This window comes from Misgurnus anguillicaudatus, chromosome 24 (assembly GCF_027580225.2).
Source record: "Misgurnus anguillicaudatus chromosome 24, ASM2758022v2, whole genome shotgun sequence".
Taxonomy (NCBI): Eukaryota; Metazoa; Chordata; class Actinopteri; order Cypriniformes; family Cobitidae; genus Misgurnus; species Misgurnus anguillicaudatus.
In genome coordinates, this window is record NC_073360.2 from 8,946,577 (window position 1) to 8,964,329 (window position 17,753).

Below are 17,753 nucleotides of genomic sequence, written 5' to 3' on the forward strand. Positions count from 1 at the left end.
TACCAGAGTGATAAACCCACAAGTTCACACTGTAGATGTCTTCTGCAGGGTAGGGTTGCACCAGTCGTTCGTAAGTTCTTACTTAAACTGGGACGTAAAGTCCAAACTAGAGGCTTAGTAACTACTAGCTAGTTTATAACTAACGCTTTACTTAATTCGGTTGCACCATTTGTTCTTAAGGCAGAACGTAGCTAGTAGGTCGTAAGCTCTTCGTAAAGTATTGCGTTGTCGCATAGAATGACGTCTATTTTTCTTAACCCAATCACAAGCCTTCTAATGGGTAAACAGGAAATGGTCTGAACAGTACATAATTTCAAACTCATTCTTGTCTCGCCTAAACTGAAAGTTAAAAAAAGACGTTAAAGCAAACGTTATCGAACTCAAAACATTACACTTTTGATTAAAATATCTATCCCACACATGGATGAGAAAATAAACAGGAAGAAATTGTAAATCTTATTGTAATTGATGGATACACAGAAAATTTAAGTTCTTGAAAACTCGTTGACGAACTTGTGGCTCTTCATAATTTATACGAGCTCAACGATGTAATATAATCTGTCTGACATCTTATTCCAAGCGTTATTCATGGACAGAGGCTTCCGTAAATATTTAGTTACAACGTATTGTTACGTTTAAACTAAGTTTAATGGTGCAACGCAAAATCATTTAGTAATGCGTACGTTGTAACTTACGCACAGCTGGTGCAACCGGCCCCAGAACATTAGGCCTCATATGTAAGTTGAGTGCATGATGACAAAATGTTTCTATGACCACACCCATGTCTGTGAAGAAAGCTCTTGTTAAAATTACATGTCTTTGAATTCAAGTAGTGCCATTATGTTAAATATTTAAGCAAAATTTAAATTGCTGTCAGATCATTAATAATCACGAGATCACTGATGCACGCTGTGACAGATCATCCATCACTTCTCAGCCTCTTCTGCAAAGATGAATGTGTGATGAATTAGGAATCAGATCATTAGACAGAAGTTATGGTACTTGACTGTCCTCTAGTGAAAACTTTACAGCATTACACTCAGCTCACTTTGAGCTACAACAGTGAACCCTGTTGGTAAATGCTGTAACCCCAGTTCACCCCAAAATGAAAAATGTATCATAAATCACTTATCCTTGGGATTAAGCCGTTCTAAACCGCCAACGCCCTCAATTGTCTTCAAAGCACATCTTTAGATTTTTTATAAAACAAGAAGGCTTGTGACTGTCCCATATACTGTAGTTTGATTCACACTTCTTCAACATCGCCAAAGGTCCATGCTCTATTAGTAGTTTAAACATTATCAGGCTTGTGCACAATTCAAAATTCTTGAATTTGAATTGAATTTAAATAGATGTCAAAAACAGGATCTAGAATTACAATTCGAATTTAAATTAAAGGAAGCAGAATTGCAATTTAAAAGAAATTCAAAGAAATTCATATACATATTATACAGTAAGTGAAGTGTTAAAAATGCAGCTTGGGGGTTATTAGATTATCAGTATTATATGTCAGATATGATTGCATTAAATATTCTATACATTATATTAGTTTGAACTACTTGTACAGATTACATTAACAGGAAATGTTAGCAGCAATTAATGTTAAAACTCTAATCACATAACAAATAATTATGTTAGATTTTTTCGTAATTGTAATTTTATGGAACACGATGGAACATGACTTTATTTTCCAGAATGCTTAACTTTAACCAAGTATTTAAAATGGTTGCCAAACTTTTTCCTGTCAGGGTTGAGGACGGTGACAAGAGAACCCAAGCGCAGACGATATCGGGGAGTGAACATAGTAGTTTATTACACAAAACAGAAAACCAAACGCCCACGAGGGGGCAAAGCTACATAAAACATGATTTATACAAAACACTGACACAACATGGTTAACAAGACTGAGATGAAAAACTAAACTGAATGAACAACGAGAACAGCATAACACGACACGAATGAACACAATGAACCAGCACAAGACAAGAGACAAGAGGAGATTAAATAGGGGAACTAAACGAGGGCAGCACAGGTGATAGGGATAACCAATAATGAATAATTAAAGCAACACTATGTAGTTTTAGTCGAAGATTCAATGCATCGATAGGAGAAGCCTGATTCGACTACCAACCTCACAGTTGAATCGTCGCAGATGTTATGAAATGAGGATCCTTTAATTTTGGCCGTATATGGGTGCACTGTGCACAAATCTGATTTCACATATAACAGCTTTCTCCCATTGCCTCTTTGTTTCTACATTTAAAAGAAAAAGCTGGCAATTCTGGCTATACTTTCATTCTTTTAATAATTTCTTTATTTTATTTTATTTTATTTATAAATCACTCAGGGTTATCTGATGTATCTATTTGGCTTGTGTTTTGTTTTCGTGCACTTGAGGCATTTTGCACATTTGTTCTGCACTTTGTTACTTCTGACCTTATTTTATTTAAAAAAATGTATTTATTATGAACGTAAATTCTGATCTAATTTAAGTCTGTACATTTTGGATTGCTTTTCGTTGTATAGATTTTGCACTATTGCGTGCTTGCGCATGCAATTTAGCCGAACGTGCTAGGTGCTCTGCGTCTCATATTTAGAAGTTCATCAAACTAAACATTAAAAAACGGATGTTTTCGACGGGTATAAGTTTTTAAAATTTATTGAAAACAGTGGTTATCTTGTCAAAAGTTAAACTACAAAACAGGTAAGCCGTTTCTTTAAATTTCGGTGATGAAACGGAAAATATCTGCACCGAACCTATATTTATGCCTGACACGACTGTCTTTCTTGTGATTTAATAATATGGTCGGTGTTCACTTTCAAATGATAGAAAAGAGATTCCTGAAATAAATAATATCATCAGTTGTTTCTGTATCTAAAGTGAATAGAGATGATCAAAGTGAAAGCAAGCAGGTATTTCTGTGCTAAATAATAACGCGTAGTGTCTATAAAATCATTAATTTCGGTGTTTTTATGAATTGTATATAAAGCTTAGTTTTTATAATTTGCAGTAACAATCACAAATTATTTGTCATTTCTCATTTGTTGTTTTTTTTGGTCATGACTGCTTTGATGCGCTTAATCTCCAAATTAAATAAAAACACTGAATTAGCCGAGGTTTCCAAGGCAGCATCACCTTTGTTATATTTTTATAACAAAGGTTATAGGTTAGTTATCAAAATGTTTTTTGGTGTGATGTTCTGTAGATCGTGGCTTTAAAATGTTATACTGTAACACATGTTGCCTTACATTTTACCTTAAAAATATATAAATGCATCGTCAGTTTTGTCTTCGTTCATCACTTGAAAGACAGTTTTGGTCACTTTATCAGAAAGTTGTTTATGTGTGCTGCTTGTGAAAGAAAATAAAAGTTATCAATTTGTACCTGGTCTGACCCCCTCCCAACCCATGCACACACACAAAGATGATTCGACTATCGTCGACTATGAAAAGATTTGACAATTCTGATTCGAATATGTAAATCCTTAGTCGAGGACAGCCCTACTATCCAGCAATTGTTTGTTTGAACTAAAGCTAAGCTAACAATGTGCTCTGGCTGTTTCCTTTAAAAGTGGCATTTCTATTTCTTGTCATGTGATTACTCACATGACAGGCAGACCATGCAAAATAAAAGACATAAATACATAAAATAGCAAATTGAATAAAATTACCAAGAAAGCATGTAAAACCTATTAAAACTAAATATACATAAAATCACAATATACTGTATATGATGAGCGGTACAGCATGTGAAAGAATAACGAACATTCATTAAGTAGCTCCTAGAAAGCGCTTTTAAGTGCGAAGTTCTATTTTATCTGGAAGCGCAGTCCAGACCGCCCGCTCTCGTCCAAAGTAGGGTACACCAGAGTTCTGACAACTACCGTATTTATACTTTAAAATTAATCCCGCGCCTCAAGAATCGTTATTGGCGTTTCACGATATACCGATTATAAATGATTTTACACTTTCTACTGTCCAAATAAACAAGTATAGTATATGCATGCATGGCATAGCTATTTATCTTAAAGAAAATGGTAAGGACAAAAATATGCAATACACAAATAACAGTTTTATTGAGTTGCAGAGACCACATTCACTCTTCACTATAAATTATAGTAATAGACTTTTTCCTTGACAATTGAAATTTTACAAAATGTACTTAGCCCTTAAATTTACAATCCTCCACACTGGATCTTGGAGGTACACATGTATAGAGGCTTGCATATTGTGGCAGACCAATTAGCATACATTTTCTTTTGAACAGTGTCACATCAAATATCTGTTTCCTGCCCCGAAATTCCCTTTTCAGACCAAATACCTTTTCAACATTAATCATCAGTGTATTATGTGATCTGTCATACTGTCTTTTAAAAGCAAAACATTTTCTGCCACCATGTTGTTGCACTACAATGTAGTAGTATACAGTGATTAAGTGTCCATTCTGCAACAGCACAGTGAAGCTGTTCCTTTTTACTAACCTAGTAACTCCTGTGAGTAATACACCTCTCCGTTGACTACAAGCTGGCTGAATATTTTCACGACTGTATCCGTGGTGACTCACAGTTGCTGTCTCATGACCAGTGTCTCTTCACTAGAACGTTTTCGAGAATAATACAAACCAAGGTAACAAGTTGATCGCATACTCTTTCAAACTGCTTCAGTCTTCTTAGGCCAGTTAAGTTACTAAATAGATGGATGCATTCAGGAAAAGCATTTGTCAGTGCATTATTCCTCAAAAGAGGCAATATTTGTCTTTATGTGAAATGTTTCATTATCTGTAAAGGAACAAACTGAGAGCCATAAAACATTTTCAGTATTTCACCATTAAATGACTCAAAAATATACCCAGAATGAACCCACAAAGGTCCCCAATTCCTGACAGAATCTGGCAAATGAAGACATACTGTAAATGTGCATTAAATGACACATGGGCCTTTCCATACAGTGTTTCAAATTGTTTGACAAAATCTACAACAAGTTTTTCACATTTTTTAATGTCCTCTTCTGTAATAATGGCCTTGCAAAACACTGAATTAATCACGCTGCTGGTGCTGAATCACGCTGCTTCCGCCGTTGCCAGTACACCACTTCCGGTTCCGTGTTTCTCTTGGATGTCGCGCAGCTGTTTGTTTTTATGCACTTTCAAACTGTTTGTGTTTACTTGAACCTGAGAATTCAATGTTTGTGACGCACTAAATACCCAGTATGGCTTTGAGAGTACTATCTTGGAAGACCCTTTTTATTCTGGGACTTTGTCAAGTTGGACGCAGGACTTTGGTCTCGGCTGCAGACAACAAAGAGCCACCGAAAAAAATAGCAATAATTGGGGGAGGCATTGGAGGCACAGCGGCTGCTTATTTCCTGAGACAAGAGTTTGGTCCAGTAGTAAAGATTGAAGTGTTCGAGTCGGGAACTGTAGGAGGTCGTCTGGCCACTGAGAACATCGGAGGATACGACTATGAGACGGGAGGATCCATTATTCACTCTCTCAACCTGCACATGAAACACTTTGTGGACAAACTCGGACTGTCTCCAAAACCTGAAATACCTTCTAAATTGGCAATATTTGATGGAAACGAACTGACCTTTGAAGAAAGCGACTGGTACATAGTGAATGTCATTCGCATGCTGTGGAGATACGGATTGAACTACATTCGTATGCATATGTGGGTGGAGGGAGTCCTGGACAAGTTCATGAGGATATATCAATACCAACAGTTCGGCTACTCCTTCTCTAGTGTGGAGAGACTTCTGCATGCTATGGGTGGAGATGATTTCCTCTCTCTGGTCAATCACACATTAGAGGAGGCCATGTTGGCTGAGGGTTTCTCGCAGGTTTTCCTCAATGACATCGTAACGCCCATCACGCGAGTCAACTACGGTCAGACCGTCAGACTGCATGGATTTGTGGGTGCTGTAGCTTTAGCAGGAGCTGGGTCAGATTTGTGGGCAGTGGACGGAGGAAATAAAAGAGTTTGTTCTGGGCTTCTGTACAACAGCAAAGCTGAACTTATCCCGGCACGTGTGACCTCCATCACTATGAAGATGAGACCGTCCAAAACTGGTCCAGCTGGAAATTTCTATGAAGTGAATTACGTCGGTGAGTCTGGTGCCGCCCATGGCATGTACGACATAGTTATAGTAGCCACGCCTCTCCATCAGGGCTTATCTGAGATCAACTTCTCAGGCTTTTCCCCTCCTATTCCATCTCATTTCCCTGGCCAGTACCACAAAACGGTAGCCACGCTGGTCCACGGCCTGCTCAATGTGTCTTATCTGGGTGTCACAGAAAAGCCTGAAGAGTTTTACTTTTCAGTTGTGTTCACAACGGATAACAAAGCCGTCATCATCCAAAGCTTGAGCTCCTTAGTCCCGGTCCACGTTCCCAAAGACTACTCCCGTACTCCGGCCAGCCAAAGCCAAGTGTGGAAGGTATTTTCCTCCGAACCATTGCCTCAGGAGGAACTGAAGAAAATCTTTATCTCTTGGGACTCCGTGTCGGAGACGCCCTGGCTCGCGTATCCCTCCTACAGCCCGCCGCACCGCGGTACACCTCCGTTCATTTTGCACGACCGCCTCTACTATCTCAATGCCATAGAGTGGGCAGCTAGCGCCATGGAGATGAGCGCCATCTCCGCCCGTAATGTGGTCCTGCTCGCACACCACCGCTGGTACCAACAGACAGACAAAATCGACCAGGAGGATCTACACACCAAAATTAGAAGTGAACTGTAACAGTAAAGTGGTGCAGTTTATAGAAAATGATTTAAAAGCAAGACAATCTGAATAAAGGCTATAAAGTGATTTATTCATTAGAATTGCTGTACTAATTTATACTGAAAATACTGATGAAAAGTTTTGACCTTCACAAAAAACAACATTCTTTTTATAATTAATGTTGATTCCCTTTATGATCCCCTGCAAATATGATCTGTGACATGGTCAAAATAAATTGCACCTTCTGAATAAAAAAAAAAGAGGCAAACTGGCGGCTCTGTGAATGTCAAACTCTCGCGAGACGAGTGCGAGAATGAACATGGCGGCGCGCTGCTGCTAGAAGTCAACAAACTTTTCTTGGACTTTATTTTTTCACTTCATTCTTAACAAATACAATAAACTGGATTATATTTCGGACCTGGATCATTTAGAAGATTATATCGACGAATGCTACAATAGACTCTGCATACAATAGACTCTGCATCATGGGACGCTCTCAAAAAGCAAAAAACCACGCACATCAGGCTCTCCCGCTCCATCCAATGCTTCCTCTTCACCCACATCTCCGTACCCTCCGTGCTGTCTCGAGGTAAGCGACATACTTACATCTATAGACAATAAAGTATCCGGACTGGACGCCAGAGTGGCATTGATAGAAGTTTTGCACAAAGAATTTCAACAACTCCGCCACAGCCTGGAATACAGCCAACAACAGATCGACACCCTCACACAAGAGAACAGTTCGCTTCAAAACTTGGTTAAAATCATCTCAACGTAACTGTCCACAGTCACAACTCAGCTCGCTTCCGTCACATACGAAAACAAAATTATGAAAGAAACTATTTTGGACTTACAAACACGCAGCATGAGAGACAATCTAATCTTCACCGGCATTCCTGAAGCATCTGTTGATGAACCCGAGAGAGTCAAGGATTTCGTGGTCAAACAACTCCAACGCACAACTGAAACCGTCGATAATATTACTTTTCATCGTGTTCACCGTTTGGGGAAAAAGCTCAGTAACGCCACCCGACCACGCCCAATCATTGTCAAATTCGAACATTTTAAACAGAAAGAACTGGTTCATCGACAGGGAAGACAGTTAAAGGGCACTCACTATGGACTTAAAGATCAGTTTCCACAAGAAATCATCCATAGACGTAAACAGCTATTCTCCATTCGCAAGCAGATGATAAAAGAAGGCAAGAAAGCAATACTTACAGTGGACAAATTGTACGTCGATGGACAGCTTTTCAAAGATAAGAACATTACCCCCTGGCTTTACTAGCATCCCCCCTCAACAATATCATCCCAGCGATAACACAATAACCTTTAATGACACCCCCTCCCCATTTTCTTACATCTATATTATATTATAGTGCACTTACGTCTCGCTGCACTACACCAACATGCACATCAGTCACCAAGGTCTTTTCAAATTATGTGTTTTTTTGTTTTGTTTTATTGTATGTTTTGTTATGGGCTAGGTTTGTCTAGTGTTATTATGTTTTATTGTTCTGTGTTTGATGTTTTGCACAACTCATACATACATACATACATACCAGTATAAGAATATTAGATCAACATGCAACTCAAATTCATAACTTGGAATATCCATGGTGTCGGCTCTCAGACAAAAAAAATAAAATTCTTAACTATTTGGAGACTCTACAAGCAGATATATGTTTACTACAAGAAACGCACCTTACAGATTCAAAACAAAACACCCTAATATCAGCAAAATTCATCCATTCATTTTCAGCCACCTATAATTCAAAACAAAGAGGAGTATATATCTTAATAAGCAAAAAAAAATTCAGTTAGTCCATAATTTAACTATTTCAGACCAGAAGGACGCTTTATTATTATAAACATAACCATTAACAATAACCCGGTAACAATCGGCAACATTTATGGCCCAAATTCAGATAACCCCATTTTTTTCCATACTGTGTTTTCTTCCATTTCAAATGTCTCCAATGGACCAGTCATTATAGGAGGTGATTTTAACACAATATTGGACACATCACTTGACAGATCTAAAGGTAATAAACACCCCTGGCAATCTACCAGTACAATAATCCAGTTTATGAAGGATTTTGGCCTTGGTGATGGTTGGAGGCTACAGCACCCAACTGACAGAGAATATACATTCTACTCACCAGTTCATAAAAGTTACTCCCGCATCGACTTTTTCCTAACTAGCAATTCTATCATACCCAATATCTATAAACACCAAATCCACTCCATTAGTATCAGCGACCATGCACCAGTAACATTTATATGGAATACAGATAATTTACATAAACATAACACTAGATGGCGATTTAACATATTACTCATTAAAGACCCAGAGTTTGACAGTTATATTAAAAGAGAGTGGACATCCTTCCTAGAAATAAACGATTCACCCAAATCTTCAGCCTCATTGCTTTGGGAAACAGGTAAAGCAGTTCTACGAGGTAAAATCATTTCATTCTCCGTCCATAAAGAGAAATGAGAAAAAAATAAAAGAACTTGAAATTTTACATGCAAATAACCCAACAGAAATAATATATAATGAATTAAGAAGACAAAGATTCTTGCTTAATGAAATCATCAATAAGAAAAACATATTCAGAGACTCAGCCAGGAAACCTATCAACATAGCAACAAATCCAGTAAATATTTGGCAAATCAAATAAAAAAGAACAGAGAAAAAGTAACAATTTCAACTATCAAGAATTCAGCAGGAAAGCCTACAAACTCCCCTCAAGAAATAAATGCAATATACCAAAATTTCTATGCTAAACTTTACTCATCTGATAATACCACAAGACAAGAGGATATTAATTCATTTTTCAATAATATTCAACTTCCAAAACTTAACACAGAACAAATCAACACACTGGACAAACCAATTACAGAAGAAGAACTTCATATCTCTCTGAATCAAATGCCTAATAATAAAGCACCAGGACCGGATGGCTTTCCTGCTGAGTTCTACAAACACTTCTGGTCCATTTTATCTCCATTATTTATCAGAGTAATAACAGAAATTAAAGAAACCTCAATACTACCTGTGCACATGAATACAGCCACTATCTCACTCATACCCAAACCTAATAAAGATCCAACACTCCCTTCCAACTATCGTCCTATATCTCTCATCAATGTAGACATCAAAATAATCAGTAAAGCTATTGCACATAGAATAGAAAAAATTATCCCATTCATAATCCACCCAGATCAGACCGGTTTCATCAAAGGTAGACAAGCATCCAACAATACACGCAGACTATACGATTTGATTAATTATTCATCACTACAACAGGAAAACACCAGTATAGTCACTTTAGATGCAGATAAAGCTTTCGATAGAGTCAATTGGAACTTTCTATTCACCACATTACACAAATTTGGTTTTGGCGAATCGTTTATTAATTGGATACAAATTTTATACACAGCACCTTCTGCAACAGTCACCACCAATAGACTAACATCACAAAGGTTCACATTGCACAGGGGAACTAGACAAGGATGCCCACTCTCTCCTTCTTTATTTACTATCTTCATTGAACCTTTAGCAGCAGCTATTCGCCAGAACCCACTCATCAGAGGAATCAATACACCCCAAAGACAACATAAGATTAGTTTATATGCAGATGACATTTTACTCTTTGTACAAAAACCTCAATCGTCTCTGCAGGAAATTACAAAAACCATTGATTCATACTCTAGAATTTCCGATTATGCAATAAACTGGAATAAATCTTCAATTCTGCCACTACATCAAAATAAAGGCGATGCGGTAGCCCAGGCATCACCCATCCCTCTATGCACCGGTCACATCACCTATTTAGGTATCAAGGTTTCCTACAGGCTGACAGATTTGATAGGACTCAACTTCACTCCTATACTGAAAACATTAGAAGATGACCTTCTCCGCTGGCACAATTTACCACTTTCCATCCAGGGAAGAATAGCTATAATCAAAATGACTGTGCTTCCCAAGATAAACTACTTATTCTCTATGATCCCAACTCAACCTACCCTTACCTGGTTTAAATCTTTAGACTCAATCATTACCCGATTTTACTGGAAAAATAAGCCACCCCGTATAAAATTAAGTACTTTACAAAAACCCAAAGTTTTAGGAGGATTAGAAGCCCCACATTTTTACCATTATTCATTAGCAAACCAACTCCAATACATATATAAATGGACTCACCCCACTCAGTCAGACACCATATGGCTGGATATAGAACAATCACTATGTAAAGACTTGCACATATCAGACATACCATTTCTCAGTCAGTCAATTAAACATCACCCATGCTTTAAAGCACCAACAATAGCTTCAACTCTGACAGCCTGGTGGAAAATCATCAAATCACAAACACTAATCAGGCCCTATCTAAATTCACTCCACTTTGGAACAACCCTGACTTCATAAGCAACAAAAAATCACTTCATTTTCATGAATGGGCAGAAAAGGGTATTACACATATGGGTCACATTTTTCAGTCTAACAAATTGGTCACATTTTCATATATAGTCCAGGAGTACAGTATTGGGAGCAACCAATTTGAATTATTTGCAACTTAAATCCGCTGTTTTATCCAAAATCAATACCAAAACCCTTATTCTTCAACTTCCTTCAGCATTAGCAGATTTAGTAAATATATTCTCTCCAAAAAAACTACTTTTTAAAATATACAAAATTATAACTAATTTGCATAAAATAATAACCTTACCAATAATCAAACGGGAACAAGATTTATCTATTGCTCCAGATACTGACTTTTGGACTCAAATTTGCAAAAATATTTATTTTATGACAAAAAATGCCAACCTTCGCACTGCTCACAAAATTGCCTGGACATACATCCATGCCACATGGCTCTGTCCACCAATTAAGCAATTTTGGAAAGAGGTCACTGAATCCTTATCCTGTCTCCTGGGCTGCTGCATCCCACTATCCCCCTTACTCTGTTTACTAGGTGATCTATCAAGTCTCGCTCACGAAATAATAAACAAAAGAATGCTCCTGGTGGCCTTAACCATTGCCAAGAAAACAATCTTCATGAACTGGAAATCCCGGAACACTATACACATAACACATTGGAAAAACTTGCTCATAGATCACATCTCCTTAGAATATTCTGTACCACATTACAGCTATATTTCGGAACAACAACCATCTAGATCAGATCTCATTCAGCTATTACAAATTTAACATACTCATCCTAACATACACAAATGTAACACGCTCATATGACATACTCATACTCAGCTATTACATATTTAACATTTATCGTAATTAATCATGTAATTATTTATAATTCAATACAATTATTATGGATACTCTGATCATTATTATTATTATTATTATTATTATTATTATTATTATTGTCAATGTTGATAACACATTTATCTTAATAATCATGTATTTTCTACTTTTTATTATTGTTATTAATAGTATTATTGTTATTATTATCAAAAAACATTATGCATTTATTTACTTATACATTTTTTTACCTATTATGATTATTATTATTATTATTATTATTATTAATGTTGTATTTGAAACCATTATAATTAATTTTGAAACCATTATTATTGTTCTTATTAATGCTGATAACACACCCATCCTAGTTCACTTATGATTGATATTATTATAATTATTATTGTTATTACTGTTAATTTTTATTTTTTTAGGTATTGTTATAATTGTTATTATTATTATTAATAGTAATAGTGATATTATTGTTCATAACATAGAGGTATTGAAAAGTGTTGGGATGATATTTTTATTTTGTATAAGTAACGATTTAAATATTATAAAACAAAATTAAATAAACATAATTAAAATACATAAATATAACTAAATCAAGTACCCAATACATACCACCCTTGATTTTAATGCACCACATGCTGATTTTGATGCACCGCATCTTTCTTTTAATGCACCACCTTAGCTTGGACATATTTACATATACAAGTAATCATTTTATCATGAATCCAAAAGAAGAAAAAGAAACAAACACTGATACAGAAGTTTGGATTGGTGTGTTATGTGTTGGGTACATGTGCTATTGATGTTGTTAATGTAGTTGTTGGTATTATTATTATTATTTACAAAATATTAATATCATCGCCATAATTTTATATAATATTATATTGATTGTTGTCAGTATTGTAACTGTTATTACTATTGATAATGATCATTACTATTAATAATAATCATTAATAATAATCATTGTTTATTATTTATTATTATTAAGTTATTATAATGGGATTAGGGGAAAAAACAACAATAATAAAACCATAACAATCCCTAGAATTATCATTGGCATTACCATTATTATTGTAAATACTATTATGACATAATATACATGATATTATATTTATTATTATTATTATTAATATACCCAAATATGTATTATCTGTTTAACTTATTATTATTATTTTATTATTATTATTATTTTGTCTAATTATTATTATTTTGCTTATTATCATTGCTTCATAACAATATTATCATCTATATTTCCGTTTAAATTATTATTCAGTTATTTATTATATCATTGGGCAAAACAACCCATCGTCACAATTGTTGTTTTGTTTTAGTTGTCTATTATGTTTTTGTTGTTTACTACTTAACTATCTGTTGTATGTTTTGCACTTATAATAAATAATAATAATAATAATGGCCTTGCAAAATAAGTACATAAATGTGACAAGGATTTACCAGTGCTGGTAAAATACCCAGGGCAGAATTCGTTTTAGCTAGCCTGACGTTGTCATACTCAATTCTAGTCAGAATTTGAGTCTGATACCGCTCCATTGGACTATGATTATGAGGCGTGTCTCAACCGAAAAATGCCTCTGCACTCAATTGGATAGACCTACGACCAATCAGAGCAACGGAGTGTGTGACGTATGTTGAAATGGCGTCTTTTGCCGCCTGACTGAACTGCTAGTTATTTCGCTACTATGACACTAACATTGTGATTATACTAAGTCTGAGTTAGCTAACGAACATCAACACCTACTATGTTTACAACATTTAGTTTATATCACAACATTAAGTATTTACTAAGTTATACAGTCAGAGTATCTCTTACCATTTGTACGTTAGGTGAACTTGATCCACGACGATACCCATTACGTTTGCTTGAAAAATATCGGAGCCTAGCATGTCCCTCCACTTATTCAGCAGCCACGATTCCGGGCTTCCAAAAAGAACGACCACTAATTATATTCACCTCTTCCTGCACGCCGAGTTGCATTGCCGTGATACCCATTTCAGTTGCTTCTTTAACTTGGTCCTCCATAAGTGCGACCAAAGGAGAAACAACAATGACAATAGGGTTTTCATGTCCCGTCTTCATAGTGACCATCGGAGCTAGCTGATAAATAAAACGTTTAGCGAATCCCGTAGGAAGGACGGCAAAAACATCTTTCCGATCAAAAAACAATTTGATTGGTTCGACCAGCTTTGGGTCTAGCATAGAAGTTCCTCAACGAGTGAAGATTTGAATACAGGCACTCCATCACAGTTGAGTGTAAAGGAGTATCCCTGAGTACAGTGAAGCGGGCCTCCAATTTTGTACAGATCATGGTACATTTTACCACTTCCAATATCTTCATAAGTTTTAGAATTACATGTGCTATCTCTTGACCTCAGACAATGTGCAATATCTTCCCTTTGTAGGTTGTAGGTGACATTCCACAGGCTTAAGCTATTTTAAGAACATATGCTTTGAGGTCAACTGTGTGTTTTCTGGACAGTAAATAATGATAAAATCTAGGAGATCATAGAGAGCCATGCCTTGGAGTCCGTGCCTCAAAACAAATAAAAGTATAAGTATAAAAAACTCTGCGCTTGGGTTAGTCGTAAACCAGTGTAAAGTGGCTCTTCGCTTTCCAGAGGAAAATGTTCATAACTGAAAGGGTACCAATATATTAGCATACATTTTAAAATGTTCCCGTTTGAATTTTGCCAGCTCAATTCTTTGTGACATCACTTCCAATCTAAATTGTTTAATCTGTATCCTGTGTGAATTCTTTTTGCTGGTTGGACAAAATTGGGGCTGAAACTAAACTAAAAATCTAGAGAGACATGGAGACTCCTGTTACTGAACAAACTGTAATAAACAAAGGAACATATATTAAAAAAATATATATATATGTACAGTAAAATTTGTTGATCACTACACTATCACTGCAAGGTCTTTTTCCATTGGCCAGGTGGTTACATGACTACTATCAATTTCATCAATAGATGCATACATAATTGGAAAAAAAACACTACTACTTCTGGCACTACTTCTTTAAAGAAGTCTGAAAATGGGACACATAATAATTTTTTATTTCTTCTGTAGAATTTATTATTCATTAAAATGGTGTTGATTGTTGGAAATAAGAAAATATGTCCTTCTACATTTTATGTAGAAAAAGAGGCTACACTCAGAGCTGCTGAGCGAGAACTCTACCCAGATAACATGCCAGGGAAGAGGGTAAGAAAAGCAAAATGCCAAGACTTGGGTGATGAAGATACCAGTACTGGTGACAAAGTCTCTGGCTCTGAAAATCAAAAATAGGTAATTAAACAGCATAGATTTATTTCGCATTAGGGATCATTTGTGTAGTGGATTATACATGATTAAATATTAAAAATTAACATCTTTGCCCTTTAGAAAAAGGCCAAGATTGTTGCACAAAGACAGGCGGAGGAGGAACTACTGTCAGAGTACAACCAGTTTAGAGCAGAATCATCCACCCAGGAAAAGGGCGACCTTATCAGAGACCTGCAGAGCCAGATCAAGGTGTTACAGAAAGAAAATACCAAACTGCGGAACATGGTAGTTAAAGGCAAGTATTGAGTACCTATATCAAATGTTATTAATCCATTTAGATCTGAAGGTGATTCTAAATACGTTTTCTAAATCTAAAATGTTTCACGTCTCACTTGTATGTGTTTAGAAAGGATGGCAAAAGCATGTTTAAAGAATCAAAAAATAAGAATAATTATATAAGATACTTAAAGACACTTTACAAGAGAAAGAAATAAACAAACAACTTTATTAAGACTAGGGTTGGGCTGATACCATTTTTTCATGTGTGACACCGATGTTGATACCACAACCTTGAGTATCTGTCGATACCGATCCCGATCCAATACCATCTCTATCGCCCTTTTAATCAGTTAAGCTGCAAATAACACATTTGTTAGCCATAAAAATGTAAAGTAAATGTCTGAAGTAAACCATAACTTAAGTATGATAAACATAAAAAAGTACCTCCGGACAGGTCTCATCTATTGCTTATGCTTAGCTACGGTTTCTACTTGCCGCGCTTTACAGCATGTTGCTTATGTCATGCTTTTACGTCATGTTGCTCAGTAAGTCGCCTTTACGCCAAGTTGCCATGACAGTTAAGGTTCGTGTTGGTATCAGAACGGATGGTACTCCCCAACTTGTACAATATTCGATCAGGCCATTTTCGACAATATCGGACTAATATCGATACAGGATATCGGATCGACCCACCCCTAATTAAGACATAACTATTAACAAGACTAAGAACTTAACAAAAATCACTGGAATTAAAAAGACGAATAATTTAAATTAGAAGGGGAAGCAAGTCTAAAAATGTGGGTTTTGAAAATGTCAAGGTTAACCCTTGAAAAACGTTTGTCACTCACGGGTATAAGCAAGAAAATGAGGTTGCAGTTTGTTCCATATGATTGACTGATGGTTGAAGTTACTTGCACGCAGTCTGTATCATTATTATACTGATTGTTGTTGTCTAATGAGCCATGTGTGCAAACAAGAATGATATTCTATACATCCATGGAGGTCAGTCCTACCACTTTTTCTTGTTCCGATGTGTTTATTTTAATGATAAGTCAATTGATTTGTAGCTTCTTGGACAAGTTTAGCTCTAAATGGATTAATATTCAAAAACTGGAGATTTTCAGGCACATTGGCTTCTATGGTTGCTGTCTGTATAGTCTTGTTGCACTTTTTTTCTTAGAAATTCCAGCATTGTTGGTGGATGTGAGAAAGCTTGTTTCCATCAGCACCACCACCAACAAAGATGTTGAAGACCACTCCACCAAAGATGTTAATGACCCTAATGCTGAGAGTGACAGCCCAGGTGAAACGTCAATTTGCACACCTAGCAGACCTTCACAAGTAAGTATTTATTAATCGGTAAATTTCAAAACAAACATTAGAACTTAAAGCATTTTCTGCATTCTATGGCTTGTGGTGAATTTCCTTGTTTATTTCTTTGCTTATGCTCTTATTTATCTATTTGTTTTCTAAAGGTGCAAATTGGAAATGATGGAACCGTCACTGTCTCGTCACATTGTTGGGAGACTGCAAAAGCTTGTTCCACCCCCAATGGGATGGCAATGGTGCCACTGATGGGGCTCTTCAGTGTGGATGTCCTCCTCAAGTCCAACCTGAAAGGAGGGGTCAGCAAGCTGGATCCTACTGCTGATCGTCGACAAGCTCTAGAGTCTAGACCCAAAGAAACTTCAAGCTTTACAAGGTACATTGTTTTCAGAGCTGTTGCTTTCCAGTTTTAATTGCATCTTTGCCAGGAGAGATTTTCGTGAACCAGAGGGGCAGAAGAAGGAGTAATGAGGGAGAGACCGTAATCATTGTTGTTTTGTTCCACAGATGCTGTTGTAAACCATTTTCCGACGGCCAAGGAAGCTGATGTGAGAAAGTCCATAAACAGTCAAATATGTCAGCTAAGGCACCAGGTGAAGGGCAAGGTTATATAAGTCGTTTCAATAAGTGAAGAACCAAGATGGAACCAAGGCCATTTATTTCCTTAAAAGTTTGTTTATTATTTATTTATTATTATCCATGCATTTTGTTTATATATATTTTATTTATATTGTATAACAGCACAGCTATAATTTAAATAGACATTGCTAATTTTGCTTTAATTTATATTTTGTAACTTTTCTGTTTAATGGCATACTGTAAAAATGTAAATTGATTACAATAAAATAAAGATGATAGCTTTATACA

General features: G+C 36.1%; 2 protein-coding genes across 2 annotated transcripts; both read left to right on the forward strand.

The window, feature by feature from the left end:
* The first annotated feature begins 5,077 nt into the window (after positions 1–5,077).
* On the forward strand, positions 5,078–6,866 carry LOC129437630 (prenylcysteine oxidase 1-like). The gene has a single exon (XM_073862734.1). The coding sequence runs from the start codon at positions 5,209–5,211 to the stop codon at positions 6,736–6,738; it is 1,530 nt and encodes a 509-aa protein (XP_073718835.1). The 5' UTR covers positions 5,078–5,208; the 3' UTR covers positions 6,739–6,866.
* Positions 6,867–15,931: 9,065 nt separating this feature from the next.
* On the forward strand, positions 15,932–17,753 carry LOC141361373 (uncharacterized). Its single transcript, XM_073862470.1, has 3 exons — positions 15,932–16,901; positions 17,036–17,262; positions 17,394–17,753. Exons 1-3 carry the CDS (start codon positions 16,539–16,541, stop codon positions 17,431–17,433), a joined length of 630 nt encoding a protein of 209 aa, XP_073718571.1. The 5' UTR covers positions 15,932–16,538; the 3' UTR covers positions 17,434–17,753.

Excerpts from the sequence above, each read along its gene's own strand:
- LOC129437630 (XM_073862734.1), top strand. The coding sequence starts at position 5,209 with ATGGCTTTGAGAGTACTATCTTGGAAGACCCTTTTTATTCTGGGACTT.
- LOC141361373 (XM_073862470.1), top strand. The coding sequence starts at position 16,539 with ATGATATTCTATACATCCATGGAGGTCAGTCCTACCACTTTTTCTTGT. Across the intron at positions 16,902-17,035 it reads CACCTAGCAGACCTTCACAA|GTGCAAATTGGAAATGATGG; the intron begins GTAAGTATTTAT and ends TGTTTTCTAAAG. Across the intron at positions 17,263-17,393 it reads GAAACTTCAAGCTTTACAAG|ATGCTGTTGTAAACCATTTT; the intron begins GTACATTGTTTT and ends TTTGTTCCACAG.